This window comes from Paroedura picta, chromosome 16 (assembly GCF_049243985.1).
Source record: "Paroedura picta isolate Pp20150507F chromosome 16, Ppicta_v3.0, whole genome shotgun sequence".
Lineage (NCBI taxonomy): Eukaryota > Metazoa > Chordata > Lepidosauria > Squamata > Gekkonidae > Paroedura > Paroedura picta.
Genome location: NC_135384.1, coordinates 10,114,752 through 10,138,011, shown reverse-complemented (window position 1 = coordinate 10,138,011; position 23,260 = coordinate 10,114,752). Strand labels below are relative to the sequence as shown.

Sequence of the window (23,260 nt, the reverse complement as noted above, 5' to 3'; positions counted from 1 at the left end):
GATGGGAGGGGGCTGGGCCAATGTCAACATCATGCGTCTGTGGCAATTTGCCCCGCTGATGTGTGAACGCTGGCCTGGCACACTCGTCACATGAATAATCAGCCCCTGTGATGTAATTGAGGCTGAGAGAGCCCTGATATTACTGCTCGGTCAGAACAGCTTTATCAGTGCTATGGTGAGCCCAAAGTCACCCAGCTGGTTGCAGGTGGAGGAGGAGCGCAAAATCAAACCAGATTAGAAGTCAGTGCTCTGAACCACTATACCAAGCCAGTTATCCTTCTGAAATCTAGTTCCTTAAGGAAATAAAAATAGCCACACGTTCTTCAAAATGGTAATCTATTTTTTTTCCTATGTCATAACCAGAAATTGCCCCTTTCTCTATGTACTGAGAGCTGCCCACCAGGTTCTAGAAAGAAAAGACAAGAAGGGAAGCCATTTTGTTGTTACAATTGTATTCCGTGTACAAGAGGAAAGATTGCAAGCCAGAAAGGTAAGAGATCATGCCTCTGGGCTCAGTCAGCTCTAACCGTTCTTAGGATGGGGCCACTCGTTTACAAACCTGATAATCTGCCACTGCTCTTATTTTAAAATTTGAGGTTATGACCTGTCCATTCCCCATTCAAAACAAAACTGTACTGTTTCCTCCAAGTATATTAACAGTACTCGAGAGTGACAGAAATTAATGTATGTTTTGCATCTGTTCTTTATAAATAATTATCACATAGCATGGCATCAAACAAATTTCTATTGCAAATAGGAGAAGTAGGAGGGATGGACCCCATCCAGAAAACTCTGGTTCACTTCCAAATCCAGCCATGAAACGAAGCAGCTGGTTCACATTGATCCATTTCACTTTCTCCATGCTTTGAAGAGGGACTAGATGACCCAGGCGGTCCATTCCAACTCTATGATTCTATGATTCTATGAGGGAGGAAACTAAAGGAATCACACAACCACCAGGCACACGCCTCCTACTATAGCCATCTCAGTGATTGATGATGCTTTTTCCAACTCCCAAGCAGAAGTGAAGGAAAGGGATCACTAAAATGGCTGGAAACTATTTCATCCACAGCGCCTGATGTGGCCCCCAGCCATTTTTGAGATCCATTTGGAAGCAGGAAGAAAGTGATTTGCAGACATTTTAGCCTCATAAAAAAGAAAGAACCTTCCCTAGGTTATAATAAACAATTTCAGAATAAATGTAACTAAAAATCTCTTATTTCTTTTAATAGAACAACCAAAACGGCTTCCAGATTATAACCGTTTTCAAGTGAATTTTCATCAGTGGTTGTTCTTCTAAAATATAAAAGTATACAATTAGTAAAAGCTTGTCAACCATTTTTTCAGAACAGAAGAGAATATATTTATCTTAACACAGTCGTTACTGAGTCTCAAACAATGCATGCCTCCTATAAATGTTATAAACATACAGTCATTGTTTCTTTAACTATCCTCGATATATAAATATAAATCAAATGTAAGCTTTTTGGCTATTATTATAAAAATTATACTAAAGGGCCAAGTCTTACCAATTTAATGTTTGCTAGTTAAGTCCTTCAATAGGATCTATAATAAAATAACATTTTTAAAATTAAAATTAAATCTATTGCCATTTGAAAATATTAATCCTTAGTAATAACCTCTTACCAATTCTTCTTGGCAGAATTTAAATAATATATGTATGGCCTTTGGCTCACAGGTACAAGGAAGTTTAGTCAAAAGACTGTTCCCACTGGGTTGTAAACTGCCTATGGTAAGTATACTCTAGCTGAGAAACTTACTCCATGCCACACCTATACCAATTAAAGCTGCAGTCTCACCCAAAAGAGAAGAGTTACAAATATATGTAAAAAACTTTAAGGGCTCTAAATTCTCACAATTGGCCATGAAGACTCATCTAAACTTGAGGCTGGGCTAAGCAGCCAATGGGGAGCTGCACTTTGCGCAGCTCCCCTTTGGTGGCTTGGCCCTGGATGGACACTTGGAAGGCCCAATCAGGAGCTGCTTCGCGGCTCCTGATTGGGCCCTCTGAGTTTTTATCCTGGACAGGGCCTGCCCTAACTCCTCCCCAGTAGCCCTTACCCTTTTATTTAATCCGCTCCACAGGAGCGGTTAAGGATATGGAGGATATATACCACTCTGGCTTTTTTTCTTTACATTTGAGACAATTCATGTAAGAAATTATTTTTAGCAGGTTGAGGAAATTCAAAAGAAATTATTTCTTTTCCAGATATGGATGACTGCTTTAAGTGCCCAGAAGGTCAATATCCAAACAAAGGCAAGGAATCATGTATTTTAAAGGTTGTCAGCTTCTTGTCCTATGAAGACCCTTTGGGGATAAGTTTAGTTATCTTGGCACTTTCCTTTTCTTGGCTCACCATTTTGATATTGGGAATCTTCGTGAGGTACCACAACACACCCATCGTCAGAGCCAACAACCACAACCTCACCTATGGCCTTCTTCTCTCCCTCTTGCTCTGCTTCCTTTGTGCCTTGCTATTTATTGGGCAGCCTGGGAGGGTGACTTGCCTCATAAGACAAATTGCTTTTGGCATCATCTTCTCCATCGCTGTATCTTGTGTGCTGGCAAAGACTGTCACGGTGGTTCTGGCTTTTATGAGCACCAAGCCAGGATCCAGGATGAAGAAATTAGTGGGGAAAGCCTTCACGAATTATACAGTTCTTTCCTGCTCTCTTATCCAAGCAGGCCTTTGTACTATATGGTTGGGAGTTTCTCCCCCCTTCCCAGAAGCGGACATGCATTCGATGACTGAACAAATCATCTTGGAATGTAATGAAGGATCACCTACCATGTTTTACTGTGTCTTGGGCTATTTGGGCTTCCTGGCCTGTGTCAGTTTCTTGGTGGCTTTCCTGGCCAGGAAGTTACCTGACAGTTTCAATGAAGCCAAGTTTATCACATTCAGCATGTTGGTGTTTTGCACGGTTTGGTTATCTTTTGTTCCAACCTACCTGAGCACCAAGGGAACATACATGGCAGCTGTAGAGATCTTCTCTATCTTGGCTTCCACTGCAGGGTTGCTGGGTTGCATCTTTTTCCCTAAATGTTACATCATTGTGTTTAGACCTGAGATGAACAAGAGGGAACAGCTAGTAAAGAGAAAGAATTAAAAACTTCAATGTAAGTCAATACTTGATTTTTCTGATAGAATCTTACCTGGCTTTCTACTAGGATCTCCTGCAACACGGGTGGCCAAACTGTGGCTCACCAGATGTCTAAGTACTACTGTTTCTACAAGCCGCTGGCAGCATGGCCATTTGGCAAGTGTTCATGTTAACTGTAGTTCATAGATATCTGGAAAGCCATAGTTTGGCCACCCTGTCCTATAGTATCACCCACCTCCTTTCCCTTTCTAGTGGTGTCATCCTGCATACCTTTTGTTCACACATATCCTATGATCTTTAAAATAGCCTTCTCAGTGGCTCCCCCCTCCCCCCATTTAATCAATGAAAAGGCTGGTAGGATCAAAGTTATGCATGTCATGCATAGATACATTCTAAGAGAGAGACTATGGTAGATGGATGACCATCCCAAGAAATGTATGAAAATATTGGGTTGCATCCAGAGATTGTGTTTCCTTAAATGAAGAGTCTTTAATTGGATGAAGATTTATTATTACAATAATAATAACCACCAGGGCAGTTAGGATCTACCCCCCAAAGTGGCTAGAACAGTGGCTTTTTAACCCTGGGGTAACTGTTTACGCTGTTTCACTCTGTTTTATTGGGCATTTTATTGTGGGGATTTTACTGTGTTACCCGCCATGAGCCAGTTTGTCTCAGATTGGCAGACTATAAATCAATCAATGAAATAAATGTTTAAATAGAATTTAAAATAAATAAAAAACTTAAATAAATGAATGAATTGTATTGCATAATAAAAAGGGAACTATTGGTTTCAACCCATTACATAGCAAACAATTGTGTCTAAACATATAAACAGCATCCCTTTCTTGGCATCACACTCCAAACTGGTTTATTTAACACAGATGACTCAATCAAACTGAGTCTGGTTGGGGGGGGGGGGGGGATGAAAAATTTCCGACTTATATTTATGTGAAATAGGCTTTTGATCCTGAGAGAAGGGTTCAGTAAGAATCTTTGAATTGAACCCTTGAATTCCTCCATGTAACACCTATTAATCAGATTGCCTTTTTTGAATGTGTGGTGATGGTGGTAAATTCTTACACTGGCTCTGTTGGCGTTGTTGTGAAGCGGAAGCCGTTGTAGTGGTTTGTCACTTCGATGTGACAAATGAACACAAGCAACACAGGTTTGTAGGTTTCTTAACCTTTTATGTACAGAATATTTACATGTTATCCAGCAGAGTGCTGCGCGCACAATGGCATTTCAGAGAGAGAAGAACAGCTTTCCCATCATTCCTTATATACACAACCTATGTACATGCAACCTTCTCTAATGTTGCATCAGCTTTCTATCCAGCCAATAGAAGCATTTGTGCTGTGTCATTCCTGTGCACCTGACACTTCTCACATGATCAGCACCTGTCAGTTAGATCAGTTTGATCAACTTCACGCTGTTAGCTGTCACTTGGTACATTATACCAACACCCCTCCTCAGATAACAGAGTGAAGTCCTAACATGTTACTAAACAGTTCATGTTTGTTTATACATACAGGCTTTTTTCCTTCAGGCAACTCTGCCTCTGTGAATACTTCGTTGTTTACCAGTGAGTCAAATTCCGCCTGCATGGCTCCTAGCCAGGCGCCCCTTTCTGGTTCTGCAAAACCCAGAATTTCCTTGAAACTCTCTGGCTCCTGTGTGCCAACAAAGTTTATCACTGGAGTTCCCAGAGTCTCATACTGCAAGCGGTTTGGTGGAACCCCTGCAGTCTTTCTAAGAGTTGCTCTGACACTTGGCTTAGTCTCTGAGCTTGCCTGCATCTGCTGAGATGGAACAGGCATTTGACCTCCCTGGTCATTGTGATTTGTTTCACCAGCATCTGGAGTAACTGGCAGCATAGCCATTTCAGGACTCTGTATGTGAGACCAGTTATTCTGCTCATTGAATGAAGCAGAACGGCTGAACCTCACTCCAGTTTGTCCCTCTTGAAAACGATATGCCTTCATTCCAGACTGATAGCCAATGAATTTCAGAAACTTTGACCGTGGCCCTGCCTTAGTTCTCTTTGCTTTGGGAATGGACACCCAAGCCCCAGACCCAAACACTCGCAAGTGATTCAACTTAGGCAGTTTTCCATACAATAGGAAGTATGGAATGTGATTAATAGAACTTGACCACACACGGTTACATACATAACAGGCCGCACTGACAGCCTCTGCCCACAGACACGTAGACGACCTTGTGTCCTTTAACATACACCACATGACTGTCTGCAGTCTGCCTATATGTCTTTCAGCCACTCCATTTTCACTGGGACACCCAGGATTTGCTATCCTATGGCTGATGCCATTTTTCTCCAGCCACTGCTCAAAATCATGAGAAATAAACTCACCCCCAAAATCTGTTTGTATGGAGGACAGTTGACACCCCAACTGCTTTTGTGTTTTAAGACACCAGGTTTTAAATAGCTTGAATGTGTCTGACTTGTGCCTCATAGTTAGTGTCCAGCAGAACCTGCTATAATCGTCCACTATACAAAGCATGTACTGCCGTCCTGAGACACTAGATGGCATCTTTCCCATAAGATCCATGTGTATTAGCTCAAGAGGTCTATGTGTTACTCTTGTGCTTCTTTTAGCCATTGGAAACGCCTTGGCTTTTACTTCCTTACACACCTGACAATCCAAATAATTTGTACACTCCGAGATGTCACCAACCCCAAGAATATCTAAGGTTTTTTTCAATGCTGAGTATCCTATATGCCCAGTCCTTCGGTGCAATAAATGTATACAATTATTGTGAATGGGAGTGTTATCAACAACCTGTGCACTTTCTGAAGTCTCCTTCAACAGATACACACCATCAGACAGACACCCCTGCACCAACTCCTTTCCTTCTTTCCAAATTGAACACCCCTTATTAGTGAATATGACATAAAACATTTCACTTGTTAAGACAGACACACTTAGGAGATTGGAACGAAGTGAGGGAACACACATTACATTCTTAAAAGTACAATTAAGGTGTGGGAGATATAGTGAACCCATACAGACAACTTCTCTTGTTTGTCCATCAGCCAGCCGCACTTCCTTTAGCTGAGATGTCTGAATGTCTGTCAGCAGCCTCTGGTCATTGCAGAAGATTCCTGTAGCTCCGCTGTCGATTACCCAGTCCCCTCCTGAGGGTAATGCTGTGTTCACGAGCTTGATCGTAGCAGTACCCATTATCCTTTGGGCACTATTTGTAACATCCTTCACCGATTGGGAATTAGCTTTTGAACAGAAACGAGCAATGTGTCCCATTGACTGACAAATCCAGCACTTTCTCACTCTCCCAAACACCTTCTCCTGCTTTTGGAAGTTGCTTGGTTTACAATAGACAGCAGACACCTGGGATCCGGAACACTCTTTACATTCCACAGACGAAGTCGACTTTCCTTTGGCCATATGCCCAGACACAGATAAGACTCCCTTGGCAACTTGCCTGGACTCAAAATCTTGTAGTCGCCCAGTGACTTGGCTCCATTCCAAATCACGTGCTTCATAGCCCTCCAGGCTGGAAACGACTGGTTCAAACTCAGGTAACAGAGATGAAAGCAGAATGAAAATGCGATCCAATTTCGAGGTATCTTTTCCTCTAAGCTCCAAATTACGAAAGCACTCACCCAGAGCATCAATATGTGATCTCACAGACTGACCTGGCAGCATCTGAGTTCTATACAACCTCCTTGACAGAGATATCAGCGTACCGGCCGAGTCCTGGAGATAAACATTGCTCAGAGCAGTCCATGCCTCACTCGCAGAGTCAGCATTGTAGATATGCAGCAATTGTTGATCATTCACAGCTAACACAATTGTAGCAAGAGCCCTCTTATCAGCCACCTCTTCCTGTGAACTCGGTTTGGGAGGGGGATTCTCCACATACCTCCAGAGCCCTTCTCTGGTTAGATAATGCTTCATCCGCAGCGCCCACACATTGTAGTTTTCCGAGTTGAGCTTCTCCACGGGGATAGCAGCTGTGCTCGTCATCGCAGCTGGAGAACTCATCAACACGTCTCTCTTCCCGCCTGCCTCCGTACCAGCACCGGCAGATAACTGCTTCTCCTCAGCAGACATCCAAGCACTCAGGATAACACCACTGCCACAAACTCACCACTGCAACCACTGCAACCTCTGGGCCCATAGCCCTGTTGGCGTTGTTGTGAAGCGGAAGCCGTTGTAGTGGTTTGTCACTTCGATGTGACAGATGAACACAAGCAACACAGGTTTGTAGGTTTCTTAACCTTTTATGTACAGAATATTTACATGTTATCCAGCAGAGTGCTGCGCGCACAATGGCATTTCAGAGAGAGAAGAACAGCTTTCCCATCATTCCTTATATACACAACCTATGTACATGCAACCTTCTCTAATGTTGCATCAGCTTTCTATCCAGCCAATAGAAGCATTTGTGCTGTGTCATTCCTGTGCACCTGACACTTCTCACATGATCAGCACCTGTCAGTTAGATCAGTTTGATCACCTTCACGCTGTTAGCTGTCACTTGGTACATTATACCAACAGGCTCATCAGAAATCAGCACCAAAGATGAGGGCACCTCAGTTTGTATATTCATGAAGGGCAGAGTGGAGTATGAAGATATTTACTAGTATGAAGTCTGCAAACTGTATTGAATAGCAGTGCTACTAACAGCACTATGAATTAATGCCTCTGCTCTGAGATGAAATCTTTGGTTTTATCAACCATAATAATGCTAGTACAGTGGACTTGAATAGCAGAAAATATTCCGATTTGCAGTGCAGTCTGAAAAATTGTAAAATATTAGTTGATCAGAATGGCAGGGCCCTGGTCTTTCCTGAGCACCCATTCCTGTCTCTGAATGGCATTACATGTATACTGTCCTACATATCTTTCCTATTAGTTCTGCTGGTGGAGAATGTGTTTGAGACCTAAAGGCATTGACAAGCTATTATGGGCCCTTTATGATAATGGCAAATGTAGGAGTGTTGGGAGTTCTCTTCAGTCCTGCTGAAAAAATGGCCTGTATCCAACCAGCTTTAAAAAAAAAAAAACTATGCTAGGAATTGTGGAGTTTGCAGGGACCGAAGTCATGTGAGATAGGAAGGCTCCAGAAAATTTACACAGGGTCCAACCCTGTAACATATTTAAGCAAATTAATATTGACTAATTAAATTGAATTGAACAGTATGAATCAGTTTTTTCATTAGTGAAAAAAGCAGGAAGGGTCCTCTCTGACCACCCATAAAGGCTTTGCTGGGGAACACAAGGCACACTTGGACAATGCCGTCTAGAATAGAGGCTTCAGTTAGGAGGAGAATTGGAAGAAAATGAATGAAAATGTTGGCTGAATCCAATGCTTTGGCTTCAAATATCCAAAATCACATTGTGAAAAGCATGTTTGTACCTATTCCCCAAGGACTTGTTTGATTACTAGAGATTGTGTTTATAGCCACAGTCCTGCCACATGCACTAGAAACAACTAATGAAGGTTTCAGAGGCTCTGAGAAACAACAGAATTAATCACAGTTATTTTTATCATTATTGTCAAACCTGAACAAAAATTATACTGTATGGCAAATACAGCTGTTTGGTGCATTTTGTGGTCAAGGCTGCGTTCATTTAATCATTTAATCATTTGCACACATTGTAATCATTTAACTTTTTTGCTTATTAACTGTTGCCTGTGGTTCAACTCAGGCCTCAAAGTAATGATATAGCATTTAGGGAAGAAGATGCAACTCAGCAGTCCTGCACTGGAGGCTAAGATAGAGAAGATCTCCACAGCAACCAGGTACTTCCCCTTAGTACTCAGATAGGTTGGCATAAAAGATAACCAAACACTGCAGAACACCAACATGCTGAAAGTAATCAATTTGGCCTCATTGAAACTGTCAGGCAACTCCCTGGCTAGAAAAGCCACAGTGAAACTGATAATTGCCAGCAAGCCCAGGTAACAGAAGACACAGTAAAACATAATTGTGGACCCCTCATTACATTCCAGTATAATTTCTTCAGGCACTGCATGCTTGTCAATATCTGGGAAGGGGGAAGAGATGGCCAACCACATACTACAGATGCCTATTTGGATGAGGGAGCAGCCCAGAACAACTGCACTGGCAAATTTGTTCCCCACCCGTTTCCTCATCCTGCTTCCTGGCTTGGTGGCCTTAAATGCTAGAACCACAGTGGTGGTTTTGGCCAACACGCAGGAAACAGACACGGAGAAGATGATGCCGAAAGCCATTTGTCGTACAAGACAGGTCATCTTCTCAGGTCGGCCAATAAATAATAAAGAAGAAAGGAAGGAGAACAGGAGAGAGATGAGGAGAGTATAGGTAATGCTCCGGTTGTTGGCTTTAACAATGGGAGTGTTGTGATTCTTCATGAATATTCTTAGTACCCAAATTGTGATTAAAGAAAAGACAATGGCAACAGTGGCTAAAGTGAACCCTAGTGGCTCTTCATAAGACAAGTAAGTCATACATTTTGGAATACATTGATATTGTCCTGCATTTGGATAGAAATCTTCTCTGCAAGTGACACAGTCATTCATATCTGGAACAAAGACAGATAGAGTTCAAGAAATTTTGTCTTCTCATAATTATTCCCATTTAAATCATTTGAAAAATGTGTACCAAACAAATCACTGAATCTGGAAAGGCTTCATAATTCATCCTTAAGTGGACGCTTACATTATTTTGATACTGTCAGCTTGGATGGTAGCACCTTGTTAGGTTCAATCAAGCTTCTGAGATCCTCGCCATATTAGAGAAAAAAACTTCCCCTACTCATCTTTCAAAGAGTATATAGCAAAGAAACAAGTTGAGTCTGTATTCATCAAATAGGTACACTGCCTTTTCTCCAAGAACCTCAGGGCACAACTTGCCTTCAAGTTATCCTAATTTGTTGGTTAATCTGAGAGAGGGAGAGGAATTGGACTATGGGCATCCATAGAATTTCATAGAAGGAGAATGTATTTGTTTGAGACTCCTTCTGGCAGAGAAAAGTGGCATATAAGAACCAACTCTTCATCATGTGTAGCTTCTATATATCATAATTTCCTGCCATTCACTAGTGTTAAATCTACATTTATATTCTACGGTTCCCAGCACAGCTGTCTCACAGTAGATCACAACATATAAAACAACAATAAAACACTTTTAATAACCCCTCCCATCCACTTCCTTAATCCCTTAAACTTGATGGCCTTTGTAATTTGATGGCCCTGAAAGCTAAATTAATCAATTGGCTACCAAACTACCAGGTTCACCATGAAAACGAACAGGTTCACCTTCCTCCTGTTGCCCTCCAAAGGAAGGTTGCCAAACTGCAATACATTTCCCTCAGAAAAAAGATCCAAAAATCATGATCAGATCAAATGTTTCTAGATCACATATCAATTTCCATTTTAATATTAATCAGCAGATACACTTATTTCAGAGTAACTCAACAACATGTATTGCTCCATGTATTGTTCTTATGTTATTATGTAAACCGCCCTGAGCCCCCGGGAAGGGCGGCATATAAATAAATAAATGAATGAATGAATGAATGAATGAATAAATAATTTTCATTGGGTTTTTTTTGTTGTTTCACACAAATATTAAAACACAAGTATAACAGCAACTCTGATTTTGATCCAGCCAGTTTCTTTGCTCAATCTTTCATAATCCACCTTCCTACTAGAGCTCTTATCCCTTTTGTACATGGGAACCCCACAATACCCACAGAGCCTTTTTGTTAACCCCCTTCTCCTATTTGTACCAATAGAAAAGTCGGTTGATCCATTCTTCCCCTCTACCTTTCTGAGTGGAAATCTTCCCTTTGGGACATGGGACACACTCATAGCAGCAAAATGGTTCACCCTCCCTCATTTTCTTGCTTTGACCAGGTTGGCAGCTCTCACTACATACGGAAAGAGGCCGTGCCTAATACATAAATGTAAGATAAGAACAATAACCTTGAGAATAAAGAACATGTCAACATTATCAGTCTGAATTCCTTCAAAATAGACTTCATTGTTTCACAAAAATTTACTTACGAAAAATAACCTCAACCTCTTATTTTGCTCATTTGTGGCCAGGGAGGCTCGAAGACATTCTTCACATGTGTAGAGCAAAGCGTCAGGTTGTATATGAGGAATGTGCTGCCAAGCAGCATTAGAGTCCCATATCAGCCCCCCCTGCCCCCGACATCTCTCGCTGTTGGTCATATCAATGGTATCAGGCACCCCTCACCTTCCCTATATATTGTATTTATCAATAAAAGTTTGCAAAGTTTGTAAAGGGACTTCTGACAAACAACATGCAAAAAATATTTTGGTATTTCATGGTTTACAATACTAATGTTCTACGTCATTTATTTTGAAAGGATATTTAATTTGTTTAGAATTAGAATTAGAATTAGAATTAGAATTAGAATTAGAATTAGAATTAGAATTAGAATTAGAAGAAGAGGAGGAGGAGGAGGAGGAGGAGGAGGAGGAGGAGAAAGAGGAGAAAGAGGAGAAAGAGGAGAAAGAGGAGAAAGAAGAGGAAGAAGACAAAGCAGCAGCTACATTCACCTTCCCTTCCCTCTAACCACACCCTGTGAGGTGGGTGAGGCTGAGAGAGCCCTGATATTACTACTCGGTTAGAACAGCTTTATCAGTGCTGTGGTAAACTCAAGGTCACCCAGCTGGTTGCTTGCTCGCCAGATTAGAAGTCCACACTCTTAACCTCTACACCAAGCTGGCTCTCTAGTTCCAAAAACTGTATTTTTATTTATATTATTGCTCCTCAGACTTTGTTTCATCAAGGTCTTCTGGGTCATCAAGGTCTTGTTGGTTGGGCATTGTTTCTGGAGGTTCATCCTTGCCACCTTTTGTACATACCATCTGTTCCACAATATATTTCTGGTAAGGTCTTTGAGGAGGAGCATGTATCATGGCTTATACCCACTCAGGGTGGCTGTCCTGCCTCTGAGTGCCTCCTCCAACCGGCTTGCCTGTCTGCCCATTAGCCAGCCAGTCATCTTCCATCTTCCATCTCTGGCCACTCCCTCCTACTTCCCTCCAACGCTCAGAGACTGCAGATCCCTGCCACATGAGAGCTGTCCCTGCTAGTGAGTTCCCTTCCTGGGGGGCTTCAGGCTGCAGACCTGGGGGAGAGAGAGGCCATCCACAGAGTTCTTCCACACACACCCCAGTCTAGCACCCATTGTATTATTGAATGCAATGGGCTTGGCTCCTAGCTATAAATAATAGCAAAGTGCCTATGGTCCACTGTGAAAAGATAGCTCAGGATAATTCCAGTTGGGTCCTACCTGGTTAAACCAGCTATGCCACGTAATGGCATCATCATTAATAGCAAACACTTCATTATGAGGATCCATCATCCCAACTTTCACTCTAATAAAGGATTGGTTTGGGAAAGTAACCAAGTTCATAATATCATATCCTGTTTTGATTTCTCCATTAGTATCAAAGGAAACCTCATCTCCAGCACTGTTGTTAAATATGACTCTTCTCAGATATTGATGGAGCTATACAGAAAATAAAAATCCAGAGATATAACATGCACACACTTTCAAACAAACAAAAATTCCAGATCAGAAAAATGTTGGACTTTCAATATGGCCCAGTGAAGTCATATTCTATTAAACAAGCCTGTTCAATGAGCAATCTACAAATGTCCTATTCATATACCAGCCCATGACAGCCAAGTTCCTATATGCACCAAATGTTTGTACAATTATAACAAGGTTTGAGCCATTTTGTTTTGTTTGTGTGCAATTTTCACCAATTCTTTATTTTTTAAATTGCTTTATTGAAGTCCAGCCTATATGTCTGACTAGGTACAGTTTTTCTGTTCCCCAAGATTCTAAATTCCAAAATCACATGGTCACTACTGTATAGTATGGCCACTACTTTCTCCTCAACAACCAGTTTCTCCCGATTTATGAGAATCATGTATAAAATTGCAGACCCCCTCATTGCTATGCCACCTTCTGGAAAATGAAGTTGTCAGCAAGACAAGTAAAGAATTTATTGGACTTTTCATTTCAGCAGAGTTGGCCTTCCAACAGATATCCACTATGTCCCACCTCACTGAGAACTTTGTAAACTGGTCTAGGAACATCTCATCCATATCCTCTCCCTGGCCTGGTGGTCTATTGTAGATCCCCAGCATAATACCACTATTATTTCTTACTCTTTTTATTTTTACCCAAAGACTCTCAACTGAACTTCCGTGCTCAGATACTTGTACTTCCTCACAAGTATACACATTCCTAATGTATACTGCCACTCCTCCCCCTTTTTTATTGGACTGTCCCTTTAAAATAAATTGTATCTCTCAATCCTAATTTTCCAATCCTGACTGTTATCCCACCAAATCCCTGTAATGCCTATTAGGTCACAATTCCCTTCCTTTGCTAGGACTTCTAGTTCTTCCAGTTTGTTTCCCGTACTCTGTGCATTAGTGTAGAGACATTGTAATCCTTCATTTGTGCGACTCAGGGTTTTAAGTTTTGAATTTACCTGTAAATTAATGGCTTCCTGCATATGTGCCATTTCCTGTAAATCTACAGGGTTACTATCTACAATTCTGGTCATCAAACTATCCATGAGATTACTTACCTGCCATGACTGTTGACTCAAATGTCTCCAAAACTTTCTATCCGTCATTGTTTTATGTTTGTAAAGGGATGAATGCATGGCATGCAAAGCATGTGCCACAGCATGAACAGCATTGTAGATACTGTAGCTGTGGCCAGAAATTCTCATTTCAAAAACATCTCCAGGAAGGCTATCAAGCTTCTCCTCCCCTGTGCAAATGTCAACAAACTCTTTCTCCAACAGTGAGTCTGAGAAGTGACAGAGGAATGTGTGTTCCCAGAAGACCTTGATGAAACTATCTCCTTCATCCTGAAGAGGCTTTCTGCTGCGAAGAAATTGTTGGAATCCTGGTGGTTCACTTGCATGAAATGTGAAGGAGATAAAACCATGCAGGACTTGTAGGTCCCAGGATCTTTGATAATAATTTGTTGAAAAGTCCATCTGAGCTGTCATTACACCAACTTTGATCATTGGGATATCAATTTTCAATAATTTTACCAACCATCTCAAGTATGAGACAGATTCAGCATCTCCAAAAATGACAACTACATTGGCCTTACTCCCCATTAGGACATTAGATATTTTCTGTCCATATTCCAGCATGTCCATATAATAATCCATCATGGTGGCTTGAAGGAATATTTCCTTGAAGGCCAAACAGATGCCATTTGAAGAAAGCAGAGGAAGCATGGTTTCCAGAAATATTTCTCCACGTTCATCATCTACTACAATAATCCCAATCCATATCCACCTGAAATGCAGAATTAAGTCAAGAATCCCCTTGTACTGCTGGGCTTCATTTGGGACCATATAATAGGCAGAAAGGCCTGTGACTTTATCATTCCTCATCAAAGCAGAGCTGTAGGTGAGCTGAATATTGGGGAGGAGATGTAGAGAATGAGAGAGAAAACTTTTAAAAAGAATTATATGTAGGTACAAACACATAATCTGCACATCAGGATACACTTTTCCATTTATATGAGGATGAACTTCCATTCTGGAAGCAACGTTTCTCCAACTTAAATATTTGGAACCACCACTTCAAATGAAAGAAGATATCTTAGGAACATAGAAAAGATTTAAACTTGAGTTTTAAGGGAAGTTTGGGTATTTATTTATATATTTTATTTATATTGTGATTTATTTGCTGCCACTATCAGTCAGGTCGGCTCGCAGTGATTTACAGTTGTTATAAAAATAGAATGATCTAAGGTAATAAAAACCTCATTTTAAAACCCTAACAATATAACAACATAAACAAAGACAGTGGCACACCCACTAAGACAGATTTTTCTTTGGCAGGTGCCAGACCCCATCTAGCAGGTAGAAAAAAGGAGGATGCAATGTCTGAGATTGAATGTCATCCAAAAGGGAGGGGAGGGAGAGGGAGGATCCAGTGATCCTCCGGACCCTAGCCCCAACCAAATGTCTGGTGAAAGAACTCTCTTAGATCGTTTACACACTGGAGGTTTCATGCCAGGCTACAGGCTGGAGTTTTAGTCATGGCAGGTTGCCCCACCTCGTCCTGCACCCACACGGGGGAGCATTAGGCCTGGTGCACCTCATCCACCCTCGATTTGTGCTCCTGCATGGGAGCTGGGGCAGTGAAGTTTCCAGTGCATAAACAGTCTTACAGGCCCTGCATATTTTAATAAATGCACTTAGAGACAAACCACTGATTGGTCGCCTCCATTGACTGGCAGGCTAAGGAGAGGTGAGTAAAAGAGCATGTTTCTCTCTCTTGTGCCTTTCCCTCCTGTTAGTGAAGAGTGGAAAAGGCGAGACATGGTGAAAGGAAGGCTTTACATTGTGGAGGGGGGAAATGGCACAATTTACTATCCTGCAATTGTGGGTGGAAGACATTGTGCAATTTGGCCCTCCTTGCAGAAATGGTAACATAGTTGAGTGACCATCTCATTACAACTATATTGAAAAAGAGCCTACAGTTATCGATGAAGACATCGCCTGGAAGGTAGATATGGCTGGGTACTGGTAGATTTAACAATATATATCTTTGGAGAACCAGCTGTAGAAGATCTAATTACTTATGTGCTTCATTATGCTCTCTATTCAGAACCAATATCCAAATATTGAGGAGGGGTGCTTGTTTTGTATATCAGGCATGCAGAGGATGAAATAATATGTATGTTGTTGTCAGATGAAGTTCCTCATATTACCTACAAACTAGCCTTATTTGCTTTAGCTGCAAAATATACCAGGGATAGATTTGTGAAACACAGCTTTATATGACTTGTCCCGGCATTGTTATTCTGTTTTAATTATTCCATGTACATAGTCTGTATAGCTTTAAAATTGCTTATTGTAAGGCTTGCAACATCTCTGCAATTTCATCCTACCCATGGGTCACAGTTAATAAAGCTACCTTTAATCTTTAAAAGAAAAATCTGAGATTACTTATTATATGTGCCAAGCTATTGTATTTGACAATTTAGGTATGCCTGATCTTTGAAGAAGGCCATCACACCAAAATGTGCTTAGTCAGGAACATTTGGTCTTGGTTTGATAGTTTATCAATTGACTTTGTATATGAGGCTGTCTTAGGACTAGAATTGTTTGTAACTTTCTTTGTTCTAAATAGTCTTATCTGATGCTCCAGATAAATAACCACTGTTTGTTAACACGGAAACATAGCCTTTTAAAATCTGTTCTTGATATTTGTTTACTTTGGATTGTGATTTTGTTTATGAGTCTGAGTCTGACTAAGAAAAAACAACAACAAAAATGCTATGCATTTTGAGAACATTAGATTCTCATAGGGCTGAAATTACACAGAAGAAGTATGTCACTGAACTATAAGGGGTGTTTCTCTTGGTTTAGATATCCTGCGAACAGGTGAAGTCAATCTTTCTGTAATAATTACACCCTTCCTGTCAAGTTCCCATTATGTTCTGCATATACAGCCTACCTGTGGAATTCCATAGATGCTTAAAACAGTTGCCATATAGAAGGAAGTTTCAGATTAAAGACCTCCAATCACTGCCATTGGATTATTCTCTTTGTCACATTTGTAGTTGGGAACAAATTTGTTCTTTGTTGATAGAAGTTCCAATGTGGCATGATAGATTTTTATTGCATCAAAGTAGCTGTTAGAGATGTGGTAGCCCATGGTGATGTTTTGTAAGATATGCAAGTTTTCATTTATCTCCTTCACAGCGAATACCAGAGCTAAGACATGCTGATAGTTTTTAGTCTGTGCACTAGGATGAAAGAGAAAGAAATATTCTTCTCTTACCAAAAAAGTTGTTATAAGGCTGTTCTCTATGAAGTAGCATTTCCTGAATACTCACAACAGGGTTTAGAGACCCAATACTGTGGGTTTTTATGTTTGATAAGAAGACCTCAAAGCCTCTTGTGGCGCAGAGTGGTAAGGCAGCATAAATGCTGTCTGAAGCTGTCTGCCCATGAGCTTGGGAGTTCAATCCCAGCAACCGGCTCAAGGTTGACTCAGCCTTCTATCCTTCCGAGGTCGGTAAAATGAGTACCCAGCTTGCTGGGGGGTAAATGTATATATGTTCCTATACAGTGCAGCCTGTATAGTCTACTATATATACACAAAGTACAGGTAAGAATTATGGTTAAATAATGAACCCTTACTTACACAGCCATTTTGTTTAATATATTATTTGGCAGAGCTCTGAAGGAAACCATTTCTGATGGCACATATATTGGGGAAACAATGCCTCCAATCATCAAGTCTCCTTTTTGAACAGACTTGTAAAGAATAGGAAGAGGATCCATGATAGTGCATTTAGCAATGTGATTCTTGCGCATTGTGTGCGGCAAAAGCATGAGAAAAAGAATCATAATTTTTCCATCTGGATAAAGATTTCTCTCTTTCCTCATTTCCAGAAAGCCTGGTTACTTTGATTCAACAATCTCATGACCAGACTGACTAGGCAGTATCTATCCTCTGTCCTTAACTGTAATTCTGAATGGCAAATTATAGCATTTAAAGCAGATTTTACTGTCTTAATTTTATAATACCCACTGTAATTCCCCTGGGGCTTGGACAAGCAGTAGAATTAATCATAGCTGATAATTACAGAGGAGATAATACCATTTTCCAAGTTGAATTTACAAGTTCTCTGTGAAATATCCAAAAATTACATGGCTGTTTAGTGGGAAGTCTATGCATGGGGAATCAGGTTGAATGACAATAAGTCGCAAAAGGACACCGGGGGGAGGGGATGGAAAACAGGACTAGCTGGACTGAAGTGTGTTTGTGTAAAGTACTGTCAAATAACAGCTGATTTATGGCAACTTCTTAGAGTTTTCAAGTCAAAAGATGAACAGAGATAGCTTGCCATTATTGCCTGCTTCTGTGTAGCTTCCCTGACTTCCCCTGGTGATCGCCCATCTAACCCAGGCCAATCCTGGTTAGTTTTTGAGATTTGAGGAGATCTTCTCCCATTATAGGCATTGTGGAGGACCTAATCTGAGTTCCCCATATTCTGTGATTTCACAGGTTGCAACGTGAGAGAGGGCTTTATTGTCATGGTAACAAAACTCTGGATCTCCTTCCCCAGGGACATTGGTCTGACCCTTTCTGTTACCATCTTTCACCAGAGGGTGAAGATAGGTATTTTTAATCTGTCATTCCTTCAGTGAGGATTCCTTCTAGACCAATTTTTATCCACTGTTTCTGAATTTTTGTGTTTTTCTATGTTTTTGTGTTTTTGATGGTGTGTGCTTTTATGGAGGGACTGGTTTTAAAATGTTGTTTTATTTGGTACTAGAAAATAAGCCCGCTGTAGTCTAAATACAGCGGGCACTAGCTGTTAGTCCTTGCCCCCCCCACCCCGTGGCGTGGCCTACCTGTCCGAGCGGAGTCCAAGAGGGTCTGTGTGTGGGTGGGGTGGGAGCGGTGGGCACTACTGGCTCCGCCGCTGCCGCCGCTGCCGGCTCCGCCGCCGCCATCGGGAAGGCAAGGCAGGTAATGGCGGCAAGCGGGCAAATGTGCAGAGAGTGGAAGGGGCGGATCGGGAGGCGCTTCGCACCTCCCAATTAGCCAGTCCAGCGGACTTCGTGCCTGCCTATTGGCCCCTTCAATTGTCAGTCTGGGGGAAAGGGGCCTATCGGCACCCTTCCTCATCCCGGACAGGGCCCTCGGGGCCCTTACTGCTTTATTTAATCTGCTCTGCTAGGAGCAGTTAAAGATATTTAAATTTGTTAGCCACAATTATATTTATATGTTAGACTGGATATAAATGTTGTTAAATAAATGCAAAATAAAGAAAACCACACTACTCCAATTGAAGTTAGTAAAGGACAGCTCCGTAATAAATAAATGATGAACATAGGCTTAATTCATATGGGGCGGGCTGTTATCTTCAGTGATACTGTATGGTAGCAACCTGTATTTTACAACTTGGTCATTATAAACATATTTTTAAAAGTTATACAGTTTTTCATTCTACTTAATGCAGGTAGCTCTGAAAGTACAATGACTATGAGGGGTTTCAATTAAAGAAATAGGAATTAACAATTTTACTGTAAAAAGAACACTTCACAGATTATTTTCTCTGATGGGTGATATGGTTTTTGGAAGTGTTTATTTAATGGTCTAACAATTGCATCAAGTAGGACAAAACCACATTTCAAAATATATGCCTAGCCTTTTTGTTGTTATCAGAGACACCAAGGCAGAAGATTTGTTTATGTTGTTGTTAGGTATTTGTCCAAGATGGCTTTCATAATAATATCATGTCTTCATGAGTCACATATACAGTCTGGCTAGCATGTATTTAGACTGGACCATAAACTTAAGGTAGGTGCATCTTCATTACCCCAAATGTAAATTTGGTAGTAAAGCATAAATAGATATCCCTCATAAAAATTATTTTGAAGTGTCACAAAGTCTGCAAATCCTTGTTTATCACCTCATCACCCATCCATTATTCTTCTGTACTCCACTTTATCTTCACAACCACAACAGTGCAAGATAGGTAACAGTGACATGATGTGGTTGTCCCAAATTCACCCATCCTACTTCCATGGCTGAGCTGGGATTCCATCATAGGTGTCTTTGCCTGCTACTTTTACACCAAATAGGCTTGGATAGATTATGGCGGTAATGGAAGGAATGTGTTCCATCCTCTCTGGCTCTGCTGTGCTTTTTGCTGTCTGGACTTTCCTGGCTTCTCATTAGTAAATCTTTGCTTTCATTGTTAATAGAAGGATGTTGTGTGCCAATTCCCTTCATTTTTGGCACTGCATTTCCTATTGGCATCCTGAATCTGGTCATCAGTTTTGAAATAAACTCTTTGAACAATTCCAGTATAACCATTCAAGTATAGTTTATATATGAAAACCGAGACATTTAAATTCCTTTAGTTTTTCTCCTGATAAAGTGTTCTCTCGTGTTCAGCTCCGGCCTTACTAAAATCATATAGCATTTGGGGAAGAAAATGCAGGCCAGCAAGCCACCCGCAGATGCTAAGATAGAGAAGATCTCCACAGCTACCATGGATTTTCCTTTGGTGCCAAGGTAGGTTGGCACAAAGGACAACCACACACTACAAAAGAGCAGCATGCTAAAAGTGATAAACTTGGCTTCATTGAACCTGTCAGGTAATTTCCTGGCAAAGAAGGCCACCATGAAACTAACCATGGCCAGGAAGCCCATATAGCCCAAGACACCATAAAACATGATAGGTGATGCTTCATTACATTGTAGTATCATTTCCTCATTCTTTGAGTGCATGTCAATATCTGGAAATGGAGGAGAGGTTGCCAGCCACACAACACAAATGCCTGCTTGGATAAAGGAGCAGGAAAGAACAAGAAAGATGGCCAACCTCTTCCCCACCCACTTCATTATTTTGCTTCCTGGCTTGGTAACTACAAAAGCCAAAACCACTGTGATGGTTTTTGCCAACACACAAGAAATGGCTCCTGAGAAGAGGATGCCAAGAACAGTTTGTCGAAGGATACAAGTCTCCTTCCCAGGTTGGCCAATAAATAGTAATGTGGAAAGAAAACAAAGCAAGAGAAATATCAGAAGAGCATAGGTGATATTCTGGTTGTTGGCTTTGACGATGGGTGTGTCACAATGTTCCATAAAGGTTGCTAGAACAGATGCTGTGATCAAAGAAAAAGAAAGGCTGATGATGACTAAGGAGATGCCTAAAGGTTCTTCATAGGACAGGAAGGTTATGACCTTGGGAATGCACTGAGTTTGATTTGCACTGGAATAGAATTCCAGACTGCAAGTGACACAATCATCCATATCTGTAAAGCAAAGAGAAGAGATGCCAATTGAGTTGAATCTCACATTCCATAATGATTACTATATCTACCAATGTGACAGTATCTGTCTCGTGGCAAACAGTGAGGTTAGGCTGGAGTCAATCAGTATAGGATTGGGTTCTAAATCACAAAGCTGTCATATGCTGCCATTCAAGATCAAAAAAGACAAGACCTGGGAGGGAGTAAAAACAATCTTGAGGTTGTTCTTTTCTGTGTTGCACTACTAGAAGGCTTTTTGAGAGGTTTTTAAAAAAACTAACAGCTTAGTTGCTATAGCACAATAACATATAGTGATTTTTGTTTCAAATAACATTTTTAGAAGCCCTCTAGAGATACAATGGGACAGCAGTTCAGGCCTGATCTTTTGACTGTTTAGGTCACAACTATAAAATCAGAGTCCAGTAGTGCCTTTAAGACCAACAAAGATTTATTCAGGGCGTGAGCTTTCGAGTGTCATGTCAGGAGTTCATAGTCTGAGGAAGAGTGCTTGCACTCGAAAGCTCATGCCCTGAATAAATCTTTGTTGGTCTTAAAGGTGCTACTCGACTCTGATTTTATTGTGCTACTTCAGACCAACACGGCTACCCATTTGAATCTATCCTTATGGTAGGTCATAACTAGTTTCATTTAGAAAGGGGATGAGCTGTTCTTGTAGCAGGAATCTGGCATAATATTTCTCATTACAAAATGTCTCTTACCCCTCTGACTGGAAACCTTCCCTTCAGGACACGGAATGCAGTCATAACAGCAAAATGCCTCCCCTTCTCTCCTTTGTTTGCTGAATCCTGGGAGGCAGTTGTCAGAACACAGAGAAGTGGGCAGTACCTGATCCACAATGGAAAGAAAGACAATGTTACTTCCAGATTCCAGACAAAAATTTGTATTCAGAAGTGTGTTTGTATTTTTCCTAAGCACAACAGTCATTATTTTAGGGATATTTTGCTACCTGGGGAGCGAGGGACCAATGATAAAGTAATGATATCAAGCTTAGTTCACTTAGTTCTTGGAACCAATATTGTATTCATGTCACTAATACTGGAACATACAATATCTGCAGTGTGCATGATTCAGAAACATATGAAGAATGTCCTGTAGGGGGCATCAGAGGATATCTGTATTTTGCATAGCTTAGGAACTTTCTGGTATTTACCAAATATTCTCCTCCTGCATGCTGATTGACTCTTTAAAAACTTCCTGATCCACTGAGTATATTTCCTCCCTGCTTGCCAACAAAACAGACGGGATGAACAGAACCATTAGATTGTTAGGACTCGCTATCTCTTCTACTTCTATCCAATAAAACTATTTTATTCTTTTAAGCAGCCTACTGCTTCGCAACCTCTTTGCATCTACAAACTCAGCTAACTATCCTACTCAACCAGATTGATGCAATATACAGATCCTAATTTGAAAAATCTAGGTTCAACTATATGTGCAATGCCACTGATGATGGGCCAGCCATTATTTCTGAACATCATAGCCCATAGTTCTATTATCTTGATAGATATTTACCAGACCTTTGGTGAACTTCAGAACAGTGGCTTGGATCCAGTGAACTTTGCCACCACATGACAAGTAGAGGCAAGTGCCATCTTTGGACAGCAATATCTTTATGCTAAGTAGGGTTGCCGGGCAGTGCCTCACCATCCACATTATGACATCACCAGCTATGCACAGAAACCAATCCTTGTACAACCAGAATTGATGCCAATGTGTCAATGGGTGCTTTGGGTGAATGTCCTGCCATGGCACCTTGGTCTTTCTGATGTGATATCCTGGCACCATTTTCTGGCTGGAGTACCAGGATGCTGCCACCATTCCCTGCTACTTCCTGCCATTCCCCCCTGTGAGTGGCAGCAGAGGAGTGCGTGCTGGCTGTGGAGAAGCCCCCATCCCCAGTGAATAGCAGCCCAGGTGGGATCATGGGATGTGCCCTACATGAATTAAAGCCACATGTGACAGAGTCTGTAATGTTTTAGATTGTTGTAACCTATGGCCATACACAATGAATTCAGTTGAGGGGGTGTGGGCAAAATAGAAGACAAAACAGATGCAACACATTCTGACCCTTCAATTTGATCTTATTTAAAAGGTCAGAGTCAATTTGATGTCAATGGGAAGTGTGCCTTCTATTTTCTTTGCCCATACAAAAATGAACAGCGCAGTGATGCAGGCTACTGTGTCTTTCCTTAACCAAACGGTCAGTTTTTGAAGGGGCTCATGTGCAAAGGAGCCGTGTCTTCTTATTCAGCATGTCAACTCAACACCA

At 41.1% G+C, this 23,260-nt stretch overlaps 1 protein-coding gene across 11 annotated transcripts in view; it reads right to left on the bottom strand.

Annotated features, from left to right (window-relative positions):
- LOC143826281 (vomeronasal type-2 receptor 26-like) overlaps nucleotides 1-22,618 on the bottom strand; it is a 56,047-nt gene extending 33,429 nt beyond the window's left edge. For 4 of the 11 annotated variants that reach the window (XM_077315004.1, XM_077314999.1, XM_077315001.1 and 1 more), the window contains exons 1-6: nucleotides 22,509-22,618; nucleotides 21,690-21,816; nucleotides 13,744-14,592; nucleotides 10,927-11,053; nucleotides 9,609-9,680; nucleotides 2,974-3,088 (exon numbers count right to left, since the gene is read on the bottom strand). In XM_077315004.1, coding sequence (XP_077171119.1) covers nucleotides 3,069-3,088; nucleotides 9,609-9,680; nucleotides 10,927-11,053; nucleotides 13,744-14,592; nucleotides 21,690-21,816; nucleotides 22,509-22,561 — 1,248 coding nt within the window. In that variant the 5' untranslated portion in view covers nucleotides 22,562-22,618 and the 3' untranslated portion in view covers nucleotides 2,974-3,068. Of the gene's footprint in view, nucleotides 1-1,285; nucleotides 1,297-1,529; nucleotides 1,567-2,973; nucleotides 3,089-9,608; nucleotides 9,681-10,926; nucleotides 11,054-13,743; nucleotides 14,593-16,648; nucleotides 16,941-21,689; nucleotides 21,819-22,503 lie in introns of those variants that run through there. The other 7 variants (XM_077315002.1, XM_077314998.1, XM_077315003.1 and 4 more) reach the window with 5 other exon arrangements.
- Nucleotides 22,619-23,260: the final 642 nt, after the last annotated feature.